This window comes from Trachemys scripta, chromosome 9, assembly GCF_013100865.1.
Source record: "Trachemys scripta elegans isolate TJP31775 chromosome 9, CAS_Tse_1.0, whole genome shotgun sequence".
Classification (NCBI taxonomy): Eukaryota; Metazoa; Chordata; order Testudines; family Emydidae; genus Trachemys; species Trachemys scripta.
Genome location: NC_048306.1, coordinates 66,296,456 through 66,323,266, shown reverse-complemented (window position 1 = coordinate 66,323,266; position 26,811 = coordinate 66,296,456). Strand labels below are relative to the sequence as shown.

Below are 26,811 nucleotides of genomic sequence, written 5' to 3'. Positions count from 1 at the left end.
GCAGCTTTTATTAAACTTTGGCACAGACAAGTACTACCCGCCCTTCGCCCACACTCTTCTATACCAGGCATTTAATTGGTTCTAGTGAAGGGGTTATAGGGCTCCTTACCATATAACCTGTAACTTGGGGTAGGCTCTCCTTAGCCTACACCTTCCCCTCCTGGATTCTACTCTCTTTCTGAGTCCTAGCACCCTTCCTCCCACAACCCTTACAAGGGGGATGGAGGGTGCAGAAGGGTGGGGACCATGAGGGCCACAAGGACTCACCCTGTCCCTTGGGCTTTGGGCTCATCACCAAATTCCAGGTCTTTTACTCTGGGAACTGTTAATTTAAGCCTTTCCTCTGCAGTGGAAAGTGGCCCCAGGTTGTGACGAGTTAACAACCCAACCTTAAGCACTTTCCTACTTAACCCACTGTGGCTTGACGGTACAGCTAGGACAGCGAAAAACTCCCTGGTCCTCTACCACTTGGCCTATGGGAGAAAAAATTCCTTCCTGACCCCTCAAATGGGCGATTAGCCAGACCAGCAGCATCTGTCAGGCCAGGTGCCCATTCCTAGTTCAGGATAGGTAGTGTGGGACTCCTGGAATGGAGCTGAAAGAGGCTCCATATGGCTCCCACTCCAGGATAAATCCTGAGAGCTGGGGAATGCTGCCCCCCGCCCCCCAGCTGGCCAGTGGGTGCCAGAGACTCTCAGGGGGGGAGCTACCTGGTGTCCCTTAGCAACTGTCCCCCTTCACTGCTGGCCCCATCAAATTCCCCCACTCACTGAGGCAGGTGGTGGGCATTTAGCTGAATGAGTTGTCCACCTTTTGCTAATGAGCCTTGGAACACCAGGCTACCTCAGTCATAGCCTTGTGCTCTCCTGGCAGGCAGTATTTTAATCAGAGCAGTTCTTAACCCTCAGCTCCCCTTTTGTTTGTAAATGGTAAAGGTGCCAGCAGCCATGCAGAGGCTGAGAGAGCAGCCCAGAGTGCATGCTGCTTCACCACAATACATGCTAATCCCCCCCTTTGTTGTTTTTGGGGTAGGCCTATAGGGAAAAAAGCCCCACCCCTTCTTTATCTCCAAGTCCCACCTGTAGACTTGCCCGCATTTCTGACCCCTGCAGTTTGTGAAAGCTTCTGTATTCTCTTCCTGAACACCGCCCCTATTTAATCACCACCCCTGAAATCCCTATAATTATGGAATTCAAACCTGGGACAAAGGTTTCCTTCTGTCATTCAGGTGAGCTCTCTGTGGATGTCAGTTCATGTCCAGATTTCCTCCCTATGGCTCAATGACTGAATAATGAGCTTCCAGGGTTTTTCCCCTCCCCCAGGGACAATTGTAGACAGCAGTGTCCCGCCCCAAGCCAAGGAGAAAAGGTCAACAGGTGACAAAGATAGAAGTGGAAGCAGGTAGTTAGTTTGGAAGGTATTATTAAAAGCTAATAAGCTACAATTATATTGCTTGAACAGTAATTCCTGTGTTTCCTTTTACCTGTTATGCGTCCTAGGGTGTTTTGGGCTAGTTTTTGTGTAGGGCTTAGAGGGAAGTTTTTAAACAAGACAAAAAGGATATTTTAATACTTAAGTCACTTTCATGTAACACACATTTGCATTGCATTTCTCACTTCTGCATTTCAGTATTAATTGAATTAGGTTGGAGGGGTCATACATAAAATTCAGAGTAACTTTTTTCCTAAGTTAGGCTGCATGGTGATCATTTACTTAACTGAAAGCGTTCTGTGCATGCACAACAATAGCACTGCTCACATGTTCCTCTCTGCTAAAGGTCAGTCCCTATTATACACTTATAGACATTGGGTCACATTTTGTGCTGACTTTCACCCTATGCAACCCTCTCCCCCCGTAAATGAGGGCAGAATTTGGTCCCTTGATTTACTGCAACAGTCGGTTCCCAGGCAATGAAAACGGCTTAACTCAGCATTTGGATTTAGAGGGGTTTTTTAATGGTTTCCTTGTATTTGAAAGTATTGGTTTCTAATTGACTTAGCAAAGAAAGAAGTTCACAGGCATTTGTGGCATGTGCAGTCCTTGGTATATGAATGCAATTCCCAGGACATTATAGGGAGCTGTGAGTCCTGGATCAAGGGCAGTGTGGGACTGTTTGGTGTTTTTTTCCCCTCAATGTTGTTGGCAAATTATTTAGCATATTGCATGCGATAAACTGTGTTAGAAGAACCTTATGATTGCAAAAGCAAGCACTCAGAAGTTAGGAAATGCCACTTTAGCTACTGGAGAAACAGATAAGCAGACATAGGTTCTCATCTTCTGTATGGAGAAACACTGAAAGGAGATGAGACGTACTTTGTCAATGCATATCACAAGTATTTGCTGACAGCCTTCAGGAATTCTGAGTTCATTCCAGGCTCTGGAGGGGATAATGTTGTGGTAGTCACAGATCCTTCTTTCTGTTCTCCCCAAACGTGACCCCTACTACCCTATCTCCTTCAACCTGCCCCTGTCCTGTCTTTTTGCCACCCCGTCTCCTCAACCCAGTCCCATTCTCCTCTCCAACCTAGTCCTAGTCCCCATTCCTAACGCTTCTCATTCCAATCCCAGTCTCCTGGCCCAGACAGTCCTAGTTTCTCCCTCCAGGGTCCAGGTCCAAGTTTCAGTCTCACCCCTTATCATTCTAGTTGTCTAGCCACTCCAGTCTTCTTCCCCAGGCTCCTCATGTGGTCCATTTCACTCATTTTCTCACTGCCCCTGCCCCCGGGCTACTAGTCCCAGTCTCTTTATGTAGCCAGTCCCAGTCTCCCCACACATGTTTCTTATCTGAGTTTAGTCCCCCTGGCTTCCAGTCCCAATCTCCTTGCCCAGCCAGTCCCAGTCTGGACTGTTGGAAGTTTCACCATTGATGTCCTCAGTAGGAGCAGCACTTGATCCCATGATATATCCCATGCTATAGAACAATACCTAGCTCTGATGTGTAGCACTTTTCATCAGTAGCTGTTACCACTCAAGGAAGAGATCTTGGAGTCATTGTGGATAGCTCTCTGCAAACATCCACTCAATGTGCAGTGGCAGTCAAAAAAGCAAACAGAATGTTGGGAATCATTAAGAAAGGGATAGATAATAAGACAGAAAATATATTGCCCCTATATAAACCCATGGTACCCTCACATCTTGAATACTGCGTGCAGATGTGGTCGCCCCATCTCAAACAAGATATATTGGAATTGGAAAACGTTCAGAAAAGGGCAACAAAAAATTTTAGGGGTATGGAACGGCTTCCATATGAGGAGAGGTTAATAAGACTGGGACATTTTAGCTTGGAAAAGAGATGACTAAGCGGGGATATGATTGAGGTCTATAAAATCATGACTGGTATGGAGAAAGTAAATAAGGAAGTGCTATTTACTCCTTCTCATAACACAAGAACTAGGGGTCACTAAATGAAATTAATAGCAAGTTTAAAAAAAACAAAAGGACTTTTTTTTTCCACACAACGCACGGTCAACCTGTGGAACTCCTTGCCAGAGGATGATGTGAAGGCCAAGACTATAACAGGGTTCAAAAAAGAACTAAATTCATGGAGGATAGGTCCATCAATGACTATTAGCTAGGATGGGCAGGGATGGTGTCCCTAGTTTCTTTTTGCCAGAAGCTGAGAATGAGCGATAGGGAATGGATCACTTGATGATTACCTGTTCTGTTCATTCCTTCTGAGGCACCTGGCACTGGCCACTGTCAGAAGACAGGATACGGGGCTAGATGGACCTTTGGTCTGACCCACTATGGCTGTACTTATGTTCAGATGTAGTAGGTCTCAAGAGTGTTTTACAAAGGAGGTCAGTATCATGAGGTCAGAGATTAGGAGGCCCATAGAGGAGAAAGCAAATGGAGTAGTTGGGCAGCAACAACCCTCAGCTCTGGGTTCCTTTGACTTTTGATCTGGCTCTGTACTTTTCAACTCTCCCCCGCTCTTTATAATGGGCCAAACCAAACCTTAGATCCAAACTTGGCAGCTTTTGGTATAAAAGTCCTCACTACAGAGATGTTTCTGGTATTAACGTCTCTCAAATCTACACAAACTTTGATGCTTAAAGCTAAACTCAATGCCTTTTTAAAATTAAAGTCATAAATAATATAAACGGTTGTGTGTTTACGTGTAGAAATAAAAATGTATAAACTTAATATGCTGTACCACCTATCATATTAATATTCATAGATGTGTAGACTGAAAGGGCTTGCTTTTTAAATTCCACCTCTAATTTTGTGCAATTAGAGTGGGTACAAAGGCTAGTATTTAGATGTCCGCCTGATTGTGCTTGCAAATCAATCAGTTAGACATCTAAATGTTAGCATTTGCATCCACATTTAATTATGCTAAAAAAACTGGAGGCCTAATTGGGTCCCCTTTCAAAATTTGGCTTCAGAATTACAAAGATCTGTGTTTTAAAGAAAAGTAGCTGCAAAACAAACCTCCTTCTTTTTCTTGAATGGAAAGATGTAAATTCGAGTTTTTGTGTTTCCCTTGGTAAGTTTGTTGATGACAGGAGCACCTAGAGCTGTGTAAGGAATGCAGCTTCTTGCATTGCTGTTGGTTATAAATTAGGTCATCAACTGTTGTAGGACAAACGCAGAACATAGGTCTTGTCAGGTACAGCAATTCAAGTCTTGGCAGGTCAAGAAGATTCTGAGTTCATCTCCTAAATTAAGAGATTTATTTTGAATTGTAATGCTCTTTTTCATCCCAACAGACGCAGTAAGTACAGTAAGGCTAAGCAAGAGGCAGATGAGGAGAAACATTTGAATCAAGGTAAAAGGCAGTGGTGCTTGGTTTTTTTGATATGGTTCACAAAGCATGTCTGTGTTCTTATGCTTAGAAAATAAAGAATGACATTCCTCTTGAGATGAATATTTCACTGTTTTCCTTGTTTGCAACCCCCTTCTGCCAAAACGAAGCATCTAGTAGCAGGGAAACTTTGAATGGCAGGCTTTATTCAAAAAACCTTTGGGATTTTGGGGGAGATTTTTTTTCTTCCCTCCCATTCAAAGGTTTGGGTGACCTCTACTTCTGGCTGAAGATGATGGGCATGCTTTTCTGCCCAGTATATGTCAAGGATGCTTCAGGATGGGCCAGAGGAGGAAATGTGAGGCATGCATTCCTTCCTCAGAACTTGTCTACATTACAGGTTACTTCAGTATAACTTACGTCACTCGGGTGTGAATAATCAACACCCCTGAGCGACATAAATTATATCAACCTAAGTGCCGGTTTAGACAGTGCTGTGTTGGCAGGAGAGCTTCTCCGCCGACATAGCTACTGCCTCTCACAGAGGCAGGAGCTATTAACCCCTCAGGAGAGCTCTCTCCTGTTGGCTTAGAGCAGGGGTAGGCAACCTGTGGCATGCATGCCAAAGGCGGTATGCGAGCTGATTTTCAGTGGCACTCACAGTGGTCCTGGCCACCGGTCCGGGGGGCTCTGTATTTTAATTTAATTTTAAATGAAACTTCTTAAACATTGTAAAAACCTTGTTTACTTTACATACAACAATAGTTTAGTTATATATTCTAGACTTAGAGAAAGAGACCTTCTCAAAACATTAAAATGTATTACTGGCACGCGAAACCTTAAATTAGAGTGAATAAATGAAAACTCGGCACCCCACTTCTGAAAAGTTGCCAACCCCTGGCTTAGAGCATCTCCACCACAAGCACTACAGCGCTGTAGTGTAGATATAGTCTCAGTGATTGAACATGCTGTTGTTTCTAGCTTTATTGAGTAAAGGATCAAGCTTAGGGTCTGAACTCAGAACTCCCCTGGCCCAAAAATGGAAGTTATGCATACTCTGAGGGCATGTTCACACTACAGATTAAAGTTGACCTATGTTAGGTCACCACAGTAATTACTGTAGTGGCTGATGTCCACACTACCCTCCCTCTATTGGTGGTGCACCTCCTTACTAGGAGCGTTTCCACCGACTGAAGAGGGGCAGAGTGGGGGGTTGAGAGCCGTCGGGAGCCCAGCTGCCCACCAGGTAGCAGCCTGGGCTTCTGGGCTCCCCATACTCTGCCAGGAGTGAGGTTGGAGGGGTGGGTGTCAGCGACATGGGCTTCTCAGCTCCCTGAGTGGGGAGCCAGGTAGGCACAACCCAGCTGGGAACAGGGAGCCAAGGGCAGCTGGTTTCTAGCTGAAGCATGGAGCTATGAAATTGACAAGATAGCCAACAGCCAATGTAAGGAGCAGTATCTAAACAGACACTGCGCCCCCTAACTACACTGACAGAAGCCCTACCTCTCTCGGAGGTGGAGTTATGTCGGCGTAGTAGGTTATTTACATTGGCGGGACAAGGCTGTAGTGTGTACACTGACATAATTAGATTGACATAAGCTGCCTTGCATTGACCTAACTGTGTAGTGTAAACCAGGCCTAAGTCACAGGGCTGCAGGCAGCTAGTTGGCCTGCTACCGATTTCAGTGATATATGGAGTTCATTCACTGTCAAAAGCCTGATGCTATGTTTTAATAGATGGGAAATTAAATGTTTGCCTTTAAAAATAAAGCACACTGGAATCTCCTAAAGTCCTTTCTTCTTTATTCAGTCAGTGCCGACATGGTGAATCTTTACTGGACACTTTTTTTGCTGCTGTATACCATTAAGAATTCACTCCTTGTATGTTCTGTGCTCAGTAGCATGTAGATCAGTGACATCAAATAAAGCATTTTTGTCTTGCAGGTGTGAGAACATATGTAGATCCTTTTACATATGAGGATCCAAACCAAGCTGTGCGGGAATTTGCCAAAGAAATCGATGCCTCCTGTATAAAGATTGAAAAAGTCATAGGTGTGGGTAAGTTTCAGGACATCTGTGTTTGTGCAGTAAATCTGTTTTTGTAATGCATAGCTTTCATTGGTGTTTAGGTACCTTGAGATCTAACTGTTGTTTGCATAACAACTCCCTAAAACAAACAGGACCTTTCAGAAGTGCATTGACAATTACATTTTGGCCACAGAGGGTCACATACGTTTCATGTTCATGGCTGATTCTTTGGTCTTTTTCCTGCAGGTGAATTTGGTGAAGTGTGCAGTGGACGTCTCAAAGTACCAGGAAAGAGAGAGATCTGTGTTGCTATCAAGACTCTGAAAGCTGGGTACACTGACAAACAGAGGAGGGACTTTTTAAGTGAAGCCAGCATCATGGGACAATTTGACCATCCCAACATCATCCATTTGGAAGGCGTAGTTACCAAATGTAAGTAGGTCATTTCTGTGACAAGGCCAGTTTGGAAGTCATTGAGAAATTAAATCTGCATATTTTTTTCCCCTGTTAAGTGACAGATGGAACAGATCCACTGATAGCTAATAGGAGGAAATCAGTGGAGGACGAGTCATTAATCTTGTTGTCAGCTGTAAATGGGTTTATAGTTTCAACTGATACCCTATCTACATGCAGCTTGTGCAAGATTTTTTAGGGGAATTAATATTGCAATTTTTTTGGTATGCCAGGCAGGCATCTTTCAAACCTTTGCTAGACTGAGCTGCTTGTTACAAGATAGGTGAAGGCAGATGGTAAGCAAAGTATTTTAAATACTTTAAAAAAAATCAAAACAGAACTACAGTGTCAGTGTGCTTTGAAGTACAAGGCATATCTGTGAGGAGCAGGTCTTTGAAATAAAGTAGTCTTTATTTTAGTAAGAGACTTGCATATATGTTGTCTCTGATTTATGACTCTGATAGCTTTGCTTCCATTTACAGTAACACCTGGTCGATTATTTTGTTTAAAACCTGTTAGCATTTACTTAGTTTTTGAATTCTGTCTCAATAAGAATATGACAAAGCTCAACAGATGCCGTTTCCAAGCCACAACTGAAATACACCTGCGAGACCCATGTGGGTCTGACTTTATAAAGCACCACTGAGACTGTGGTTACTGTTTAAGATGGCCGTGCTCCAAATACAGTGCATAGAATAGCTGCAGAACAATCTGCAGAGTGCTAAAAGTAGAGGATTCTTCAGATTTAGGGGTTCATTTTCAGTGCTGTGTAGTAGCAGAACGAACCCTCTGCATCCATTGTTGCGAGTGATGGGGTTTGTGCATTCAACCCTTCACACAGCAATGAGAACGCATGGCATTTAATTAAAAAGATCTCTGGGTATTGAAATAAAGTGGCTGATTAAAGTGAGAGTGGAGAGCCCATAATTTTTAATGAACTAACTTTAGAAATGAGCTAAAGGGTGGAAAAAAATCAGTGACAATAAGGATATTTCATTTAGGGAAGATCTCAGCTAGACACCCATCCCCTCTGGAATGTCAAATGGAAGTTGGATTCCTAACTTTCCCATTTGTGCCTTTGAAAGTCTCTCTCTTTTATATCCTTGAATTCCCCTCTTCTAATGTACATGATATTTGCTGTGACTGGAAATATAATTAGTATAGAAGATCATTGTTTTCTTTTAAATACAAGTTCCACAAGGAAAAAAAGTCATTCAGACTGCTATTGCCTATGGCTTACCAGGCCTTGCTAAGTGTCTGAGTACTTTAATTAGAAGATAATATTATAATTAAATACCTTTGCAGGTCTGTTCCCTTAAAAAAAAAAAGGGGGGGGGGGCGTTTCTGAGTAGGTGGTGATATGTTTGCTACAGACAGTGATTGTCATAGCACTTCTGGAAAAGAGAGAAGCAACAGGGGGATCTTTGTATTGGAATCCCAACAAGGATCTAAAACCCCTTAGCTAGTACAGCTGTAACAGTTATAAATGACTGGAGGCATTTGCCTAATGCAGTTCTCACCGAATTAAAATGATTTAACATTTTCACTGAGGAGGTGGTAGGCTGACCCCAGTGTGTCCTGTCATCTGGCTCCCAGGAAGCAGTGCTTCTGCTTACCAGCCAGCTCAAGCACCTCAGAGCTGTTGCTGTTTGGTAAACAGGGCTACTTAAGAAGACATTCATCTCAATTCCTCTTGTAGGTTTTCTGAACATTGTGATAAATTAATGCATTTAATAAACTGAAAACTAAAATGCAAGATAAATTGTGGAGGTGGAGTGTTGGAAGAGAGGAAGCAGGAAAGTGCGAATGTATTATTGGCTGCTAGTCAAGTACTTTTGTAATTGACTAGATGATGGTAACTTGCTCCCTCCCCAGCCTCTCTCACCCCCTCCCACTTCTCCACTACTGAAGCAGCGCCTGAGTAATGGAATTATGTGTTAATGCACTGAAAGAGAGTCTCCCTTTCTTTTAAATTGACAAAGTGTATTTTGATTGAGGGAGGTTAATTAAAACTCATTTAGATGTATTTGTTCTGTCGAATGACCGGTCACAGTTGCAAAGGGTAAATTAAATGGGGAAATATGCAGATTGGATTAGAGTGGTTTCCATTCTTACTGATGAATGCTCAGATAGGTGAATTTTCCTGTATGGAGAAGGAGGGGGAGTGATATCTTATCCCAGCCTTTTCCTGTAAGAATGCAAATATTCAGCCAAGGCTTTTAAGATCACACACACATAATTGTTTTGCTCAAGGCTTACCTTTGTTCATGCAAATCAGATGAGTAGGTATCCAGCTGCCTGATTACAATTTCAAACACATGTTGGTCTACATGAGCAAAGATGGCATGTGATCATGATAATGAGAGTTTTTGGCATTGGCTAAAATGGTAGGAGAATCAGGAATCGGAGGCTGCGTCTACGTTAACAGGAACTTTAGTGGCATAATTATGGCACTGAAATTTTGCTGGCATAACCCCACAGTGCAGACGCACCAAAGGAAGGGGGTTTCTCTATGCTATAGGAACACTGTTAACCAGATTGATGGAAGCATTCTTGCATCACCTAGCACCGTTTACATGGATGGGGGGTGGGAGGTCAGCCTAGATACAACGCTCAGGGGTGTGGATTTTTCATACCACTGGCAGAATTACAAGGGGGAGGCATTCTGTTGAGTGAAAAATGCACTGATGTAGAAATAATTATGGGAGCTTTTCAGTGCTAAAATATTTCACAGATGGCCAATTTTAATAGTCGATTGTTCTGAGCAGATACTGCTGGTGAATGGAGCAAGGAAAAGTTGTGCGTTTTTGCCAACTCAGCTCTATCTTTATATTGAAGGCATCTGCAGTTTAGGTCGCAGGTTGGTTGAACCCTCTTTCCCCTATAAAATTCCCTTGTTCGAAGCCGTTCCTGTCAGTATAAAAACCAAAGTAAATGTTCTCAGGGACAGGATTTTTTTATTTTTTTTTTTTTTTTTTTTTTTTTTTTTAAGGAAGAAGCAGTGTGTCTAACGATTAGAGCAGAGAGGCAGGAATCCTGGTTTCTGTTTCTGACTGCCACTATGTAGAGCCTGATCCTCCAAGGAGCTGAGCAATCCCAAGTCTCTGACTTCAGTTGGGGTTGAGGGGCTGACCTTGTAGAATTCACACAGCCTCTCACGGGACTGCGCTTGGCAATCACTTAATCTCTTTATGCCTCTCATTGGACATCTTTAAAACAGGAGTAATTAGATTGGCCTCAATCCTTCAAACACAGAGTCTGAACATGATGCGTGCTTAGTCCATTGAAATCATTGGGGTTTCTCACCTGCAGGATCAGGGCCATATAACTTTGTATGTCAAGCATTCTATATGTGCATATTTATTCATTATTATTATTATTATTATTATGAGAGAGGCCATTTTTCTAGTCACCATTCTATGTCAGTAACCCAATATTTCTTTTTACATTTCTTAAAGTTAGCTTTTCCCTATTGCACTATGGAAAGATGAGTGCTGCTACTGCATCTGACCCAATATTTGACACAATTCACTGAATCGTTTATTTTATGCGGGAAATGGAGAAGGCTCATTTAGAAATAGCGAGACATACAGGATACAGGTTCCGGACTGAGAAAGTCGGGGACGGGGGGAAAGGAGTTTATATTTTGCATGCTCAAATCTCAACCTGCATCTGAATATCTTTAGCTGCTGACAGCTTTCCACTCCCCTGAAGCTTTGATTTTTTCAAAAGAAGAAAAAAGGATCCAAGTGCTCACTGAGACTGCCTCGAAAAGAAAATGCATATTCTAGCAAAGAATTTAATTATCCTAACAATTTTTCACATTTGAACAGCTCTATCTGGTTCCCCCTCCCTTCTACTTCTTTAGCGAGCAATTATCCATTCATAGGTTCCCTGGAGACCCAAGGCCACTTTAGTTAAAGACCTTGTCAACAAGTCACCCAAAGGGTTAACCTTCCAGATGGAACCCTTAAATGTCCTTGTCCCATAATATTTCTTTTCCAGATCCCTACAGCTGAGGCATAATGGCGCTTTTTAAATTAAATTAGATTGTGCAAGACAGGTGTCTTGGCAGTAAAATCATGTGCAACCTATTTTTATCTCATTAACATCGGTGTTCATCAAGGAATTGTTTTTTTCTTTCTGCAAACTCTAGGTAAACCGGTAATGATCATAACTGAGTACATGGAGAATGGCTCCTTGGATGCCTTCCTCAGGGTAGGTGATTGCTTTATAATAAACCCAAAGAGGTTTTACACAGGGAAACACTCTCTGATTCCTTATTCTTGTTCTAGTTGAGGGAGGGATATATAGAATATAAACCTAATAATGTTTGTAATTGGGAAATACTTTTTAATATCTTTATCTAGCTGGTGTGAAGGGATACAGAGTAGATGTAACATTTGAAATGTAGGCTCTTAAATAATCCATGTTTAATAGGAAGCAGTTTTGATTTATTCCATTTTTGAAAGCCTTGCAATGCTGTAGATTCATTAAAACTGGATATATTCCATACATCACAGGAAGCAATGACAAAACCTCTGGGTTTGTACTTTACTGGTGAATTATAGACACTAGTCAGGAGGGTGAGGAAATAACATTGCATTTCATTTCAAACAAGATGAAGATCTAGAGGTGTGCTCTTTGCCAGCTTCAGCTGTGGCAGTAATGTAGCTTTTAACTTAATGCTATGTGATTTTTCCCCCCCCCCTTCCTCATCTGCAGAAAAATGATGGCAGATTTACAGTAATTCAGTTGGTGGGAATGCTTCGTGGCATTGGCTCTGGAATGAAGTATCTGTCTGACATGAGCTATGTGCATCGGGATCTAGCTGCCCGAAATATATTAGTCAACAGCAACTTGGTCTGCAAGGTGTCTGACTTTGGCATGTCCCGTGTCCTGGAAGATGATCCTGAAGCAGCCTATACTACTAGGGTAAGGCAGGAAAGGGCCTTTTCTTCCCTACAAAGTGGTTTTGCTTTTTGGTTTTGTTTTGTTTTTAAATAATCTCAGGCACACGTGAAAACCTGTTTCATTACATAAAAGTGTACAGTGGGCCAGGATCTCAGCCAGTGTAAATCATTGTAGATCCATTGATGTCAATGCAGCTACATCAATATACCTCTGTTAAGTTCCAGCCCATTGTCTTCATTAGGTGCCTTCAGTGTACTAGGAGTTGGTGACAGGAACTTGAGACCAGGAATTAGGGTTTTGGGTCCTACTCCTGCAAATGTTTATGCAAGTGCTTAATTTTTTGCATGTGGATAGTCTCATTGAATTTAGTGGTACTACTCATGTGTGCATATATAGGTGTGTGCTTAAGTGTTTGCAGAATCTGGGCCTTGATGATGTGGACGGCCTCTTCCTGTCCCTAAAATGGATTCTGTTCTATGTGTGATTAAAGAACTTCTCCAGATGTCCAACCCCTAAGCAGTTTATGCTGTAGCTGCCTGATAAATTACAAAGACCATTTACATGATGAAGGTTTTCTGTTCATTACTAATAATAAGCAAATGAATATTTAAATCTGAAAAAGTGGGGAGTAGATATGTAATACCATTTGAATTTTAGCAGCATAGTGCTACTAATTTTGCTATCCTAGTTTTAGTATTCTGCATGTAATGATACCAACACTGCTGCTCACCAACAATATTCTGACCATTACCAACACCTTTGAAATTAACATGCACCAGGAAAAAAGTTAGAGATTTTATAAAGTCTTTTTTTAATTGCTTGTTGTTTCATTTTTAAATATCTGCCATTCTCCATCTGTTCTTCTGAGTGCAGAGATTGTCTGCAGTACTCAATTTTTGTGGTTTAATCCCTATACTCATCCTTTAATGAATTCACAGTTCACTGTGGGGAAAGATAGACTTATGTAGTATTGTAGTATTAAACGCTGGCCAACCCTGGTATTTCCCACTAATAAGGGTGCTGAGAGAGGGGGTCTGAAACAGAAGTCTGGAAAACTGTATTCAAGCAAATAAAAGTATAGACAAATATACCAGGGCAAGACAGAAACTATTGAAAAGCCTCCCTTTGAATTTAGTGAGTGCAAATATAGTACTCTGTTTTCTCTGAGTAAACTGCAGTGAATCAATGTAATTTGCATTACAGTACATTGTCTTCTTTTAGTATCAGTAATGAAGTGCCGGGAACATTTGGATGAGCTCCACTGTACTCGAGCAGCTTAAAAAAATGTTGAGCATACTGACAATTTTTAAAATAACAAGCGCATATAAGCCATGTCCATACATCTGTGTTTGACAGAAGAAGGGAGTTTGCTTCACGGTCATAGATAATACAGTGAACTGATTTTTTTTTTTTTTTTTTTAAAAGCACTTGTCCTATGTTAACATAATTGTCCGTTCTGTTCCCCATCAGGATTCTAGCTCATTGAAGTGAAAGCATCCTAAAGCATGTAGTCACAAACAAAATAGACATACTAATGCATATATGCATTCACATAGGACCTTATCTAAAGCCCTTTGAAGTCAGTGGATAGACTCCCATTGCTTTCTACGGGGTCTGGAACAGCCCCATACGAAACACTTGACAGACACACAAAGGACAATAAACTATCAGCCAGGTAAACAGAGACAAAGGACAAGCAGTTAGGAACAAAAGGTGTCTCCAGAAACTGCAAAGAAAAAGAAACTCAACAACATAAATTATAACAAAGAAGAAAAAACATCTCTGTTCAACTTTCAGTAGTGTTCCCAGATGGGACTGCAGGAAACCTAAAGCTCAATTAAAAACACCTTGTGCATTAGCATAAACAAAAGGAGAAATCTCTGGCACAGCATCACTTGAGGCAAAATCAGATAAATGGGATGGAGTTCTTTTTAAAACATTAACTAACCCCAATGGCCCAATTCAGGTGCCCGAGCCTTTTTATTTGTGCTTACTTCAAAAAAATGCAATTAAAAAAAGCTCTCCCCAAAGTTAGCTGGTATCAGAAGTGGTCCTGTTACATGATACTATACTTAACTGTTCCTATACTGACTGTAGCAGCCTGAAAGCTGATTTACTCTACTTCTGAGTAATGTACGGGATATTGTCCATAGGGAAAATCACAGTATTTGATACAGCTTGATCTTCTCTTTATTTCACTATTCTGGAAAAAAAAATTTAAAGTCTATAACCCCACTTCGTTGGAGCTGGGACAAGTAGGTCAGACGGGCAAGCAAGAAAATAATCAAGCCTTTGCACTACCAGTGTGTACTTATTTGTTTTGTATACTAATCCTCTAATATATGCATTATAAACTCCTGGCTTTTTCCCATACTCAGTGTAGCCCTAAGCATAAATCTGGCAGTGGGCTGATAAAAATACATTTAACAATTTACTTATTTGCATCCCTGTGACTAAAGAAAACAGATGGATGGCATCTGTCTCCAGGGCTCTGTCTTGCAGTTTTGAAGCCAGTGACATAGAACAGTGACATCCACATGAAGCATCAGTCCAGTAGCTTACCAGCCTCGGTCTTCTTCTGTTTTTATCAGGGTGGCAAAATTCCTATCAGGTGGACTGCACCAGAAGCAATTGCCTATCGTAAATTTACATCAGCTAGTGATGTGTGGAGCTATGGCATTGTAATGTGGGAAGTGATGTCCTATGGAGAGAGACCTTACTGGGATATGTCCAATCAAGATGTGAGTTCCTTTCTGATGTTGTTTTATTTTTTTCTTCCTCTTTGTTTCAATTTTTTTCTTCTTTCCTCGCAATCCCAGTGTGGTGGTGATGTGTTAGGCCCAAATTTTGCAAAAGGAGTAGCCTGGATGGACTCTTTTGCCCATGTGTGTCCCTTTGCAAGATCAGGCCCTTAAATAAAAGTTTCCATTTTGGATCAGACCCTTGCTTCATCAAGCCTGGTCCCCTGCATCCACAAGTGACCTGTAATTGATCTATTTGCGCATCTATTGCAAGTGTTGTATGAAGTTGAGCTATACTAGATTGTAGACTTAGATGAGGCACTCTTCTGAACCCACGATTAGGTGAATTCCAGAAAACACAATGACCGTGATCCAAAAAGATCCCTATCCAGAAAAGCACTTAAGCAAGTTTTTAAGTCCCATTAAAAGTCAATAGAATGTAGCCGCATGTTTAACGTGAAGTGTGTGCTTAAACGTTTTCTTGAATCAGAGTCTACATGTTGTTTATCACTCTACTTCTATACTTTCTGCAATGTGTTATAATTTCTAGAAAAAAATTATAAACAGTTTTAAAGGAAATAGAAGAGTGAGGAGTGGAGCTGAAATGTTCATAAATTCTCATTTAAAACATTTCAGAAATAATTATGTTAAAAAGAGAAGGACAATGTGAATATTAATATTAAACTTCAATTTCACTGAGGGTTATTGGGAAAAACACTTGAATTTATGGTGCTTCCCATTAAGAATTAATTTCCCAAACCCTAGTATACTTGAAATTATTAGTATTTGTTGTTCATATAATTTTATTTCTTTTACAATATTCAGAGCAACACATACAAGGTATAACTGTGATTATCACTCAAAGCATCCCTTGACAATGGAATAGTTGCCCCAAGAGGACATTAAAAAGCAGCTTCACTAAACGATTGTTCTTAAATTATGCAAGTCCCTTTTAACAGTACCATCTGGACTACTTCATCCTATTCCAAGGGAGAGTACACACAATGGCTGCTGTTTCAGAGGGGTTCTTTAATAATAATACTAATAAGGGTCTGCACTAATAGAATTTTTACTAAATAAAACAAATATTTCCTGTGAAAATGAGACATGGGCTGGCCATAATCCCTTTCCCAAGGGTTTTATAAGCAAATAAAGGAGTGGGAAAAAGTTAACCGGAATATATGGTCATGGAGTCAAAGGTGGGAAGTTAAATAGCATTTTACAAGTCATCCACTTTCTTATATGGAGCTGAACATTTTCAAAGAGCATTTACGTGTGGATGGCATTTAATCTAAAAAAGGGAATTTAATTACATTTCCTTCTGATGTGGACATCTCCTCTGGCACCCTGCCCTTGCCCTCCTGTATCAACAGGAAGTCATAGAGGTTTTACAAGAAAACAAAGCACCAGATGCACCTTGGAAACACAATGTATTTTCATTAGCAATGGTAGGTAATTCAGAGCAATACAGAAGTGGGTTTGCAGATGCCTTCCCTGTCTGATGGGTCAAGATAGATCCAAAAACTGGTGAGGTAGCTGTGGTATTGTCTGTGGATCCTAAAGGAAAAAGTGTTGTGCAGCTCACTTCATACATAGAGAATTACATAGGCAAGGAAAGACAATGCAGTGGTGATGGGTGGTTTGTGAAAAGTACTAGATTGACTGCCCAGGCAACACTAGTTCTCCTTATTCTCTGAATGGTCAGAAGCAGTGCAAGCATCTCCAGACTGTCAGGCATTGTGTCTTAGCCACTGTTCTGGGGACCAGCTCTAGGGGTAACAGCATAATTCAGTCTACTGGAGTATTGATCTTTGTTCTCTGCTAAGTCTGCCAACAAGGGTGCCCATTAGTTCCAGCTGTGATGGGGGAAAGGGTTGTGGTGTGGGTACCATCTAGTAAGAACAGGATCTTGGAATGACCACATAGATTGCCAAACTGCCCTTGGATAGTATTGAGCCATATTTACAGAGGGTGTGAGGTAGTTGCATAGAGTCAGGGTTTGGATCAGGTTGCATGCTGTTAATAGTTACAGGTAAGCTGCACACTTTATCTGACACAATAGACCAGATCGGGACTGTCCAGATGGGGATGTGCAAGAGGAGGAAGAGGATGGAAGGAGACTTCCCTTCCCCTTTGCATGTCAACCAGTCACAACCAGGGAGAGAGAACAGGCCCTGTGCTAGATTGCATTGCTAGTGGAGCTGAGATAGCTCAAGAGGAGGGGGAGCACAGGCTGCACCCTGAGAAAGGGTGGGGGGAGCTCTAGCACTGAGGTGCAGTCCTCAGAACTGGCTGAAATTCCTGCAGGATTCCTGCTGTGGCATTGCTCCTTCTCACCCCTATCCAAGATAACCAGCAGCTTAACTCTGGCCCCACTGTTTTCCTGAAATACAGTGATCCTCCTCATCTGTGTTATTTTTGTGTGTGGCTCGTCAATGAGCAACATCTTTGAAGACGTGGGCTTCAGAAGCCATACCTAATGCAATAAATGTTTGTGATATTTATCGCCACTTATGAGCTTGAAATGCATGTGATTGTCTTCCCTGCACCACAGATGTTCCCTAAATGTGCTCATCTCCTCTGGCTTTAAATCTTAATTAATTTCTGAATTCGCAAAAGGAAATGGTGAGAATAGGTAGGCCTCAACAACAGCTTGAGTTTGAATTTTATTTTCAACATTGTTTCATTTTGTTGTGGGTTTGTTTCCAGGCTTAGGGTCAACCTAGAATGGTTTATACACAGCTACAGTCTGTGAAGTTCTTTAACTGTTCTTTAATGGTGCTGTGGGTAGGTTATTAAAGCCATTGAGGAAGGGTATCGCCTGCCACCCCCAATGGACTGCCCCATCGCTCTCCATCAGCTGATGCTGGACTGCTGGCAGAAGGAACGCAGCGACAGGCCTAAATTTGGACAGATTGTCAACATGCTGGACAAACTCATCCGCAACCCCAACAGCTTGAAGAGGACAGGCACTGAGAACTCCAGGTCAGCTGTGCTTTTTTTAATGGTGATCTATGAGGGAATATATTAGAGGTGACAGGCAAGCTGTAACTCACCTAAACTTCTGTGCTCACATTAAGATATGCCTCACAGTGCTTGCTAGACTGCACAGCCTTTTTTACCCAGCGGAAGATTGTTTCCCAATGGGGTTATTCTGACATTCCATCCAACCGCACTGTGGGGCCCAGATGCTCCTGGCTCTGTGAAAGCAGAAACTGAATAAGGAAAGCAATTGCTTTATCCTACCAGCGCCGAATATTTTTATAACATAGATTTAAGGGTGGCTTTGAAAAGATCTGATGCAATCAAGTGATGTTTTCTTGACAAAACAAGACATGCTGAGTCTCTCTTTTTTCAGTAAAAGATCCTGAAGGGGTCTGCTTCGGTGCAATGTAACTAGCAGGAGTGACCTGGTTTGCTAAAGGGAAAAGTACATCATCAAGTTTTATAAACCCTAGGTAGGATTTTCAAATGAGCGTTACAGCATTACAGCCAAAGCCTTGTGGGCACAGCGAAGGTGTGGATTAATTATTATGTGAATTTGAATTTAATTTTGTGGCAAGACAGAGTTTCATGTCTGTACTGATTCTGTGTCATGTTGCAAAGAAAATTTCAAAGCTGTTAAAGAGATCTTTATTTGGGGCCAGATATTCAAGTGGTGCAAATCAGTGGAACTCTCGAAATCAATGGAACTTCACCAGTTAACACCAGCTGAGGATCTGGACCTTTATTTGAGAGTGTTTTTGTCTGGTTTTAAAGCAAAATTAAGCCTGCTTGAAATGAATAAGTGGAAGGGTCTGGAGGGAGAAGAAAATTAGCAGAGAATGAGGGTGGAGGAAAAAAATTCTAAACCTGATCCGATCCTTGAACAGAAAGGAAATAAGATATATATTCTCTATGCTGCCTGGAATGAGTCTCCCTGAATCAGTGGAGCAATAACAGAGGCCAGACAGTTCCTGATTCAGCCGCTGGCAGGCCAGCATAATGGAAAAAGCTGTTTTTCACTTTTAAACTAGTGGATCCCTCGGTGACTATTGCTTACCATTTACATTACCAAAGACAGGTTATTAGCCCTCTGAGGCCACTATCACCACACTTCCTCCAGATTGCCCTAATTGCAGCTGTAGCCTGGCGTGTGTATCCACCTCTGTGGTTTAAATAATTTAAGAAGGAGAGAGTCATAATACCAACTGTTTAATCTCCTCCAACTTGATTTGATTCCAACTCACAGATAACATGTCTTTGACTACATTTAGTTATTACAATAGTTTACAGCCTGTTGTGTGTCCCTTCTCCCTGCGTCCAAATCCCATTTGTAGCCTTTTTTTCCTTGGAGCATGAAATCCGAACAAATATATGTGTATGCCTTTATACAGTGAGACTGATAATAGACTGCAAATTGTTGTGTATGCATTATATATAATATGAAAAGGGGCACTGAACAGACTGTAAAAAAGTATGGTAAAAGTTGTGTTAAGTGCTACCAACGTGAACCCTATCCCTCTGGACAATATATAACAGCACTGCAGAACACCTAGTCTTTGATGCTGTGCATTTTAAAATAAATGATCAAGTTGGCATTTGCTTTGTTTAGCTATATGGTAGTAATTTACAGTGGCTTAATGAAAAACATTGCAATTTTCAAAAATACATAAAATAATAAATGAGCTATTAAATGGGCACTGAATTTGTTAAAATAATTATTCCAGAATCTCTACAATGGAAAATAAGAAGCACATTCCACAGAGCAAACAAAGATCAAAGCTACCATTATTCCCACCAATCCTTGCACACGTGCTGATCAGGAATGGATTGATTAAAGAGGGGATTAACTCCCTGCTGTCCTGAATTTGTTTGAACGCACTGAGCCTGCTTGCAAACCTGGCTAGAAACCTGCCTGAGCTGAACTCTCCCTGAGGTTTGAGCTCCAATCCAGCCTGGCAGGTTCTGAGCTCACAGTTTCTCTGCTCATACTTCAGTAGTGTTTCTATAGTTGCTGAACCTGAGGTGTGACATATGCAAATTTGGCAAGTGCTTGAATTGCTGTATGCAGGATACAGACACAGTAGCCTGAACATATTACAGCATTCAGGACCTCATTGTTTGCTGAGCACAAAGTGTTTTCCATGACCTTTGTTGCATCTGGGGCTTAAACTATAAAGGGCACAAAGATTTGATTTACAACTGAAGGTAACAATACACACCTGGGATCAAATTCATTCTTAGGGCAAATTGGCCTGTTATTATATGCTTGCTAAATTTGCCATTGGTTACATTTTATAGTACATAAGCCCCAGTTTTTACTAGTTACAGGCAACATGCCGCCCTTATTTGAACGGATGGTCTGTTTTGTCTAGTCACAGCATAATCATTGTGGAGCTTAAACTTTGTTCTGTTAACCAGCTAATACCTGTTATCTGCCCATGTATTTTCTGTTCCTAGGCCAAACACTGCCCTGTTGGATCCGAGTTCTCCGGAATTCTCAGCCGTCGTTTCTGTTGGGGATTGGCTTCAGGCCATTAAAATGGATCGATATAAGGATAACTTCACAGCTGCTGGCTATACAACCCTAGAGGCTGTGGTACATATGAACCAGGAGTAAGTACTCAGCATATAACAAAAACTGGTAAATCTGGATTTAATCGGCTTCTTTTGCTTTGTGCTGCATATCATTACGCTCATTAAAGGAATGGAATGCCTTTCATTTGGATGGAGTAGAACTTTAAAATGCTTCCACAATGCCTTCAGTTATTTAATTAAACATTTCTATACATCTGCCTTGCTTTTGCAGTATTACATGTGGTTGACTCTCATATGTTGCTTTGCGTCAGCATTTAACACAAGTTCTCAGTCCTCTGCTTCTTTTCTTGTTTTAATCAGTGATCTGACGAGAATTGGGATTACCACCGTTGCGCACCAGAACAAGATTTTGAGCAGCGTCCAGGCAATGCGGACCCAAATGCAACAGATGCACGGCAGAATGGTTCCCGTCTGAGCCAATACTGAATAAACTCAAACTCTTGAAATTAGTTTACCTCATCCATGCACTTTAATTGAAGAACTGCACTTTTTTTACTTCGTCTCCTTGCCCTTTGAAATAAAGACCTGCAGCATTGCTTGATGTACAGATTGCTGGAACTGTGGGGAGCGGGTCCTACCAAAATGACAAGCCGTCATTTTAAACCAGACCTGGAACAAATTGTTTCTTGGAATAATCTTCTGTTGATCAACGATATGTAAAATACATGTATCTATATAAATATAACGTCACATTCAAGTTTTGATGCTGTGTTTGCTGCCAGATACTGTGCTTAAAAAATAATTATTCTTCCTTCCCCCAATGACCTGGGGGTTACAACCACAGTATTTTATTTGTGGGATAAACCGTGGTTGTGCATCTTTCACTGGAACGAAGAATCTACCCCAGGATATTTTCTGCAGACTCAGCGTGTCACTGATACCGTGCAGAAACCTCAATGAGAATATTGTTTGGCTGATCAGTGCCTCTCAATTAGTGATTTACCCATTTACAGGGTGAGATCGGGAATGACCCACCTTGAGGATTACTGGACTTCTGGGGGGATTTGTTATTGGCTGTTGTTGTGCCATACTGAGTTGTAAATCTGTAAATCTTTTGCAAACATCTTACTGACAGTCAGCTGTGACAATCTTGACTGTGAAACTTCCAGACTCACATCCCTTTCCCCTTTGAAGGAGCAATCACTCTTGCAACACTGAAAAGGTCAGTGAAAGTATAGCCTCCATTCTATTCCTGGTGTTTTTATTTTTTCAAACTATACTGTCACCTGTAAATACTGTGTGGAAGAAAATGCATGTAGGATTGTGGTTCCCGACTGTTTTGGATAAACCTGTACTAGTTTGCCAGACTAAGCTCAACTGTTCCTACTGCGTCACATTCAGTTGCATGCAGTCTTCACTGACAATGGAAATTAGGCTGTTCCAAACCTTAGTCTCGCTTGCAAGCTCAGTTGTGGGTTGGAATATGTACAGATGATGGGAAGTAGATGGTGTTGGTACATCATGAAGAGCCTGACCCTGTTCCTGTTGATTTCTCACTGGTGGGTGAAGGATTGTACTCTACAGTAGTGATGGGAAAACAGAGAAACAAGCACTAATGCCTAAAAGCACCAGTATTGGTAAATGTGCCATTAGAGGGGAACCACTGATATACGATTTCCCTCGGTCTTTGGAAACATGATATAACCCACTTAGGTAAAACAATCAAAGCAAACCCTCTGACCTTCTTTTAGGCTGAAGTTCAGTCTCTGCTGTCACATCTGTGATGTGACCAAGATGGAGTAAAATGGAATTATACAGGCATTTTTTTCTTCCTTTTGCACACATGTGAGTTAGTGTGTAGTGATGGCTACACATCAAACAAAGTTACTCTAGTCTAGGAGATCCCTGCATTTTTGTTTGATCACATGGGGATTCAGTTTGGTGAGATCAAGAGCGCTCCAGACATATTTGGGCTTGAATTTTATTTGTATTAAGATCCATTAACACTGTTTTGTCAGTTAAAGAGGCATTATATTGGGCATAAATTACACATACACTCCCTTTATACTACCAGAGCAGTAATACCTTGCCAGACCTTAGTGTACCTAAGTAGCAGACCCATTTGTGCTTTGATGTGGAGGTGTAGAGAAGAGGACTTTCATGCCCCTGAGCATTGATTTGCAAAGTTTTGTGAATAACAGACTTAGTAGTGTGAACTTCACATTTCAAAAATGATGAGATCATCTCACAGGTCACAGCTGCTTTTGGTCCACCTCTACACCTGACAGCAGCTTCAAAAAACAACTGAGCTTGATATGTTGAAGTTTAAAGTCACTGTATTTATTCTGAATCCGAAACAGTTGACTTGATTGAACAAGTCAAACTTGCCATATCAACTAAGTCATTCTCATCATTTTTTGTCACTTGTAACAATAACTTGCTGATTTGAACCACTAGCTTTCTTCCCAATCCCCAGGCCCCAGCTTATTCTGAAAGCAAGTTGTTCAGAATGTGGGATCCTAAATTCGGGACCTGTAAAATCATCACAACTTAGTAAAAACCTTTTTGCAACATTACTCATAAGAGCTTTTCTGTTTGGGAGAAATTTGAGATTTGTTTCAAAAACTACTTAGACCATCATGTTTTAACATTATTTTGCTGGAGGATGTAAGACCTGGAGATTCATTTGAATGATCTGACATTTGTACTTTCCCAGCAAATATCCCTTGTTCAGTTCAGAGACATTTTAGCTTCCCCTTGCTGCAAACCTGTTATAGAAAGTCAAGGTTATCTTTTAAATAAAAACAAAATGTACCCAATTCTCTGGACAATTTGGAGAATTATGAGATTGGCATCTAGTAACAATAAGGTCAGAGTATTTCAATATTTTCTTCTTAATATGAAAATTGCGAAGTGCTGCTACTCACAACATAACTTCATTGTGATCAAATGAGAGTGGTGAATGAACAAGGACATGAACATTTTTTAACTGGAGGAGAGCTGTGTGTGTGTGTGTGTGTGTGTGTGTCTGTGTAAAACTGAAGGGGTAGTAGAGAGAGGACTTGAATGGAAGATGGTGTTTTTTCTTCACTAAAAAAGTGTCAGTTATCTTTATCCTGCTGATCTGATGCAAAGCAATAAGAACAATGGCAGTGCTACATAGCTTACTGCTCTAGCCATTTATCCTTCTTTTTTTAATGAAAGTTGTTTCCACTCAGGACTTTGCATTAGGAAACTGCAGGGTGTCAGTTATGCTGCAAGGGAACTGAAAGCTTCTTAGCAAAAAGGGTTACAAAAGAAGTTCACTTCACTAAATTGACCTGATAAATCCATGAGCTTTTTTATTTTTAAACATTTGCATGGTTTTTTTTAGTAGAAAATTGCATACACCGAAGCACACGCTGATCTTTGTACTGGTCATTGGCAGGCTAAACTGTCATTAACTTAGCCAACAAGATGCTCCTGAATTCCAGTGGGAATTCTTCATATATACATGTGAATTGTACTTTCCGTCCACTCTGAAACAAAAGCCCCTTTGTTTCGTTTGGAAGTCATTTTCCCCACCTGCTGGTAGTGTTTTTAATTCTTTTGGACCTACCCACGTTACCCAGTTAACGTTGCCTGCAAATAAGTCCAGGATTCATCATTTCATCATAATAAGCACTTGAACACACCTTTGCTTGCCACTGTGGAATTGGCATAGTGGGTCAGGGCTACAAGGAAATGCAGTGTTGATCCGTGCTGCTGACACACACGCGCACATACGCAATTGGCTTTGGTGTGGTTCTCTGTTCCCCTGCTAATATAAACCATTTACACCACCTCTCTCTGTGGGAATTGTTCCTTCCATTGCATTTGGAGATCCTCTATTGTTCACACCTCGCTGTGATTTGTGGGATTAACTCTACTGCTCCGGGAAGACACAGTGACATGCTTTTGAGTAATAGAAGGCACTGTTAGTGGTTGGACTTCCATTAGTACTACCATTTCTGAGCAGTGCACATAGAACACAGTCAATTGGAAATTCTGTGCCTTAAGGAGCCTTTCCTTTCTACATTATTTCTTTAAACTGTTCAGTGAGCCAGAATGTTGTCTTCACATTTAAATACAGATAATAATCATACAAGTGTAATTTAAAAGGAAAAAAAATAAGACAGTTGTGCGCTTGTGCAAACTGGCCAATTCCCACACCTGCCTATTTGGGCAGGGAACCTCCTTACCTAAGGGTAAATGAAGTGGCAACTTTGTTAGGAAATCCAAATGGCTGCTGTCCAGGTGCTGTTGTATCTGCCTTCGTCCAGGAGTTTGTATTTGGTCTAATGTGTTCCTGTTTCCTTTTTACAGGGAAAATAGATTCTGCTTCCTTGGCCTCACAGCCTTTCCTATTGATCATATTGACCGTGGGAGAACAAAAGACCAGACATGAAGCCTTCCAGATTCCACAAGCCCTGCTTCACCAGCACTGATTCTGGGGAACACAGACACTCAATAAGTGGAATCAGTCCCTGAAGAGTGGGGACTTTTAATTTCCCTTTTTGCATTGAAACAAAACAAAAAGACTCTAAGGTTCAATATCTGTTCTCCAGTTGTCATTTGAAGAATGTACTGTATCAAAGCCCTTCAGACTTCTGGGACTTCCCCCCCCCTTCTTCCTTCTTATGGTTTTATTTATATATTTTGATTCCCCCTTTCCCCCGCACCGTACCCTCCGCATGTCACTGCTGCATCTTGTTTGAGTGCAAGTGACAGAGCACTACAGGTATTACCATGGACATCCAGTCAGATGCCGCGACACAGAACCCAGTTCACGTGAGCTGCCTATATACATTGCTGAAGTGACATTTTACACAAAATGTGCCATTGCAGTGATATAAATATATATATATATTTTTTTTTTCTTAGAATGGGTAACAGACTTCTTATCTCTTCCAAATGTACGTGTGTGTGTTTGCGTGCGTCTGCATCACTGCATGTGTAGAACTGCCTGTGAATGTGCCGAAAGTATCTCTGGAAGCTCTGGATTCCATCCATTGCTAGTCGAAGAGTTACATGAGAAAGCATGCCAGTAGATGATGTCTGCAACAGTAGCAAGAAAACACACACACACAAAAAGTTTAAATTTCTGTATCTGTAAATGTATTTTATAGCTGCCACACTAACCTTAATGACTGGTTCTGCAGCCTAGAACAGGGACACTTTCACTTAAGTTGTGGAGTGATGAATAATAAGATCCATAACGGTGATAAAGCTTTCCATCAATATCACTTATTCTTATCAAGACCTGTTCATGATCAAAAACACCAGTTTCTTGATGAAAAGTTGACAGGCGACAATGCCTGTATCCGTCCACTGGTAACCCTGAACTGAACTCTTATGTAGCCTTTTTTATCTGCAAAAATAAGATTTTAAAGACTTGTTGAATGCAAACAAATATATGCAATTTTTATCCATTCACAGAAGCACATTGCTCAGTGTGCCAGCTGTGAGAACCGTGTGTCCTGTAGCTGACAGTCAAATACTTCATTTTCTCCCAGCAACAGTTAAGGAAATTAAATCACAAGAGACATTTACGATTATGGCTGTTAACAAAAGGGTTGCAAAAGTTTGTCATGTTCCTAGTCTCCATAGCCAAAGGATAGGTGAAACAAGGTAATTTCTGTGGCCCAAAGACCAGTGCTAACAACCTACCGGTACTATCTAGAAAAGTTTACTGAGTGTGGAGCGTTCACTGTTTATTTACTGTAAACTATCCTTGGAGTGTAGCTGTATGCTAGAGTCTGGTGAATGTGCTGCCATTCCACATTTTGAATTTAGCGACAGATTTGCTCCACCTTTTTTCTGGTTGCAGAGGACTGATGTCTACTGAGGTAGCACAATACAGCACAGCAAGCTATAGCAGGACAAGCAATCAGTCAAACATACATTGGATGGAGCCATAAAGAAATGTCTCAGAGTTACTTCTATTTCCTCCTTCTCTCCTGGCCCCTTTATTTTCATTATTAAAATAATGTTACGTGCTCTCATGAACCATAAATTAAAGATCAATATAGCTGAGATGCGGGGGAAGCTCATGTAGTTGTGCTGAAGGCAGAAACCATACAACACTATCAAGGAGTCAGGGAGCAGAAGTGTGCATTGCAAACCCAGCACAGTCAAATTGCAGTTAAATGTTTTAAACAGAGCTTGGGTTAAAAAGTAAACAAGTTACTACAGACTTTGCTTCCATCTTTTCCCCCTTACAGAAGACGTCATCAACAGATCTCTCTAGCATGGTAAGCCGTTGGTAGAAATTGTTCTGCTCACCACACCACCAGTTGATGTTCGTCCAGATTTCTTGCTGTACTAACTTTGTGATGGATCTGTGTATTTAAAAATGTATTAAAAAAAAAAAAAAGGCTGGTACTTAAC

General features: G+C 41.1%; 1 protein-coding gene across 1 annotated transcript in view; it reads left to right on the top strand.

Annotated features, from left to right (window-relative positions):
- Window positions 1-26,325, top strand: part of EPHA4 (EPH receptor A4) — a 136,677-nt gene extending 110,352 nt beyond the window's left edge. Inside the window, exons 9-18 of the mRNA XM_034781093.1 lie at window positions 4,713-4,771; window positions 6,692-6,805; window positions 7,022-7,207; window positions 11,385-11,446; window positions 11,954-12,163; window positions 14,734-14,883; window positions 17,675-17,868; window positions 20,326-20,481; window positions 20,764-21,625; window positions 24,748-26,325. Coding sequence (XP_034636984.1) covers window positions 4,713-4,771; window positions 6,692-6,805; window positions 7,022-7,207; window positions 11,385-11,446; window positions 11,954-12,163; window positions 14,734-14,883; window positions 17,675-17,868; window positions 20,326-20,481; window positions 20,764-20,878 — 1,246 coding nt within the window. The 3' untranslated portion in view covers window positions 20,879-21,625; window positions 24,748-26,325. The remainder of the gene's footprint in view (window positions 1-4,712; window positions 4,772-6,691; window positions 6,806-7,021; window positions 7,208-11,384; window positions 11,447-11,953; window positions 12,164-14,733; window positions 14,884-17,674; window positions 17,869-20,325; window positions 20,482-20,763; window positions 21,626-24,747) is intronic.
- The last annotated feature ends 486 nt before the right edge of the window (window positions 26,326-26,811 follow it).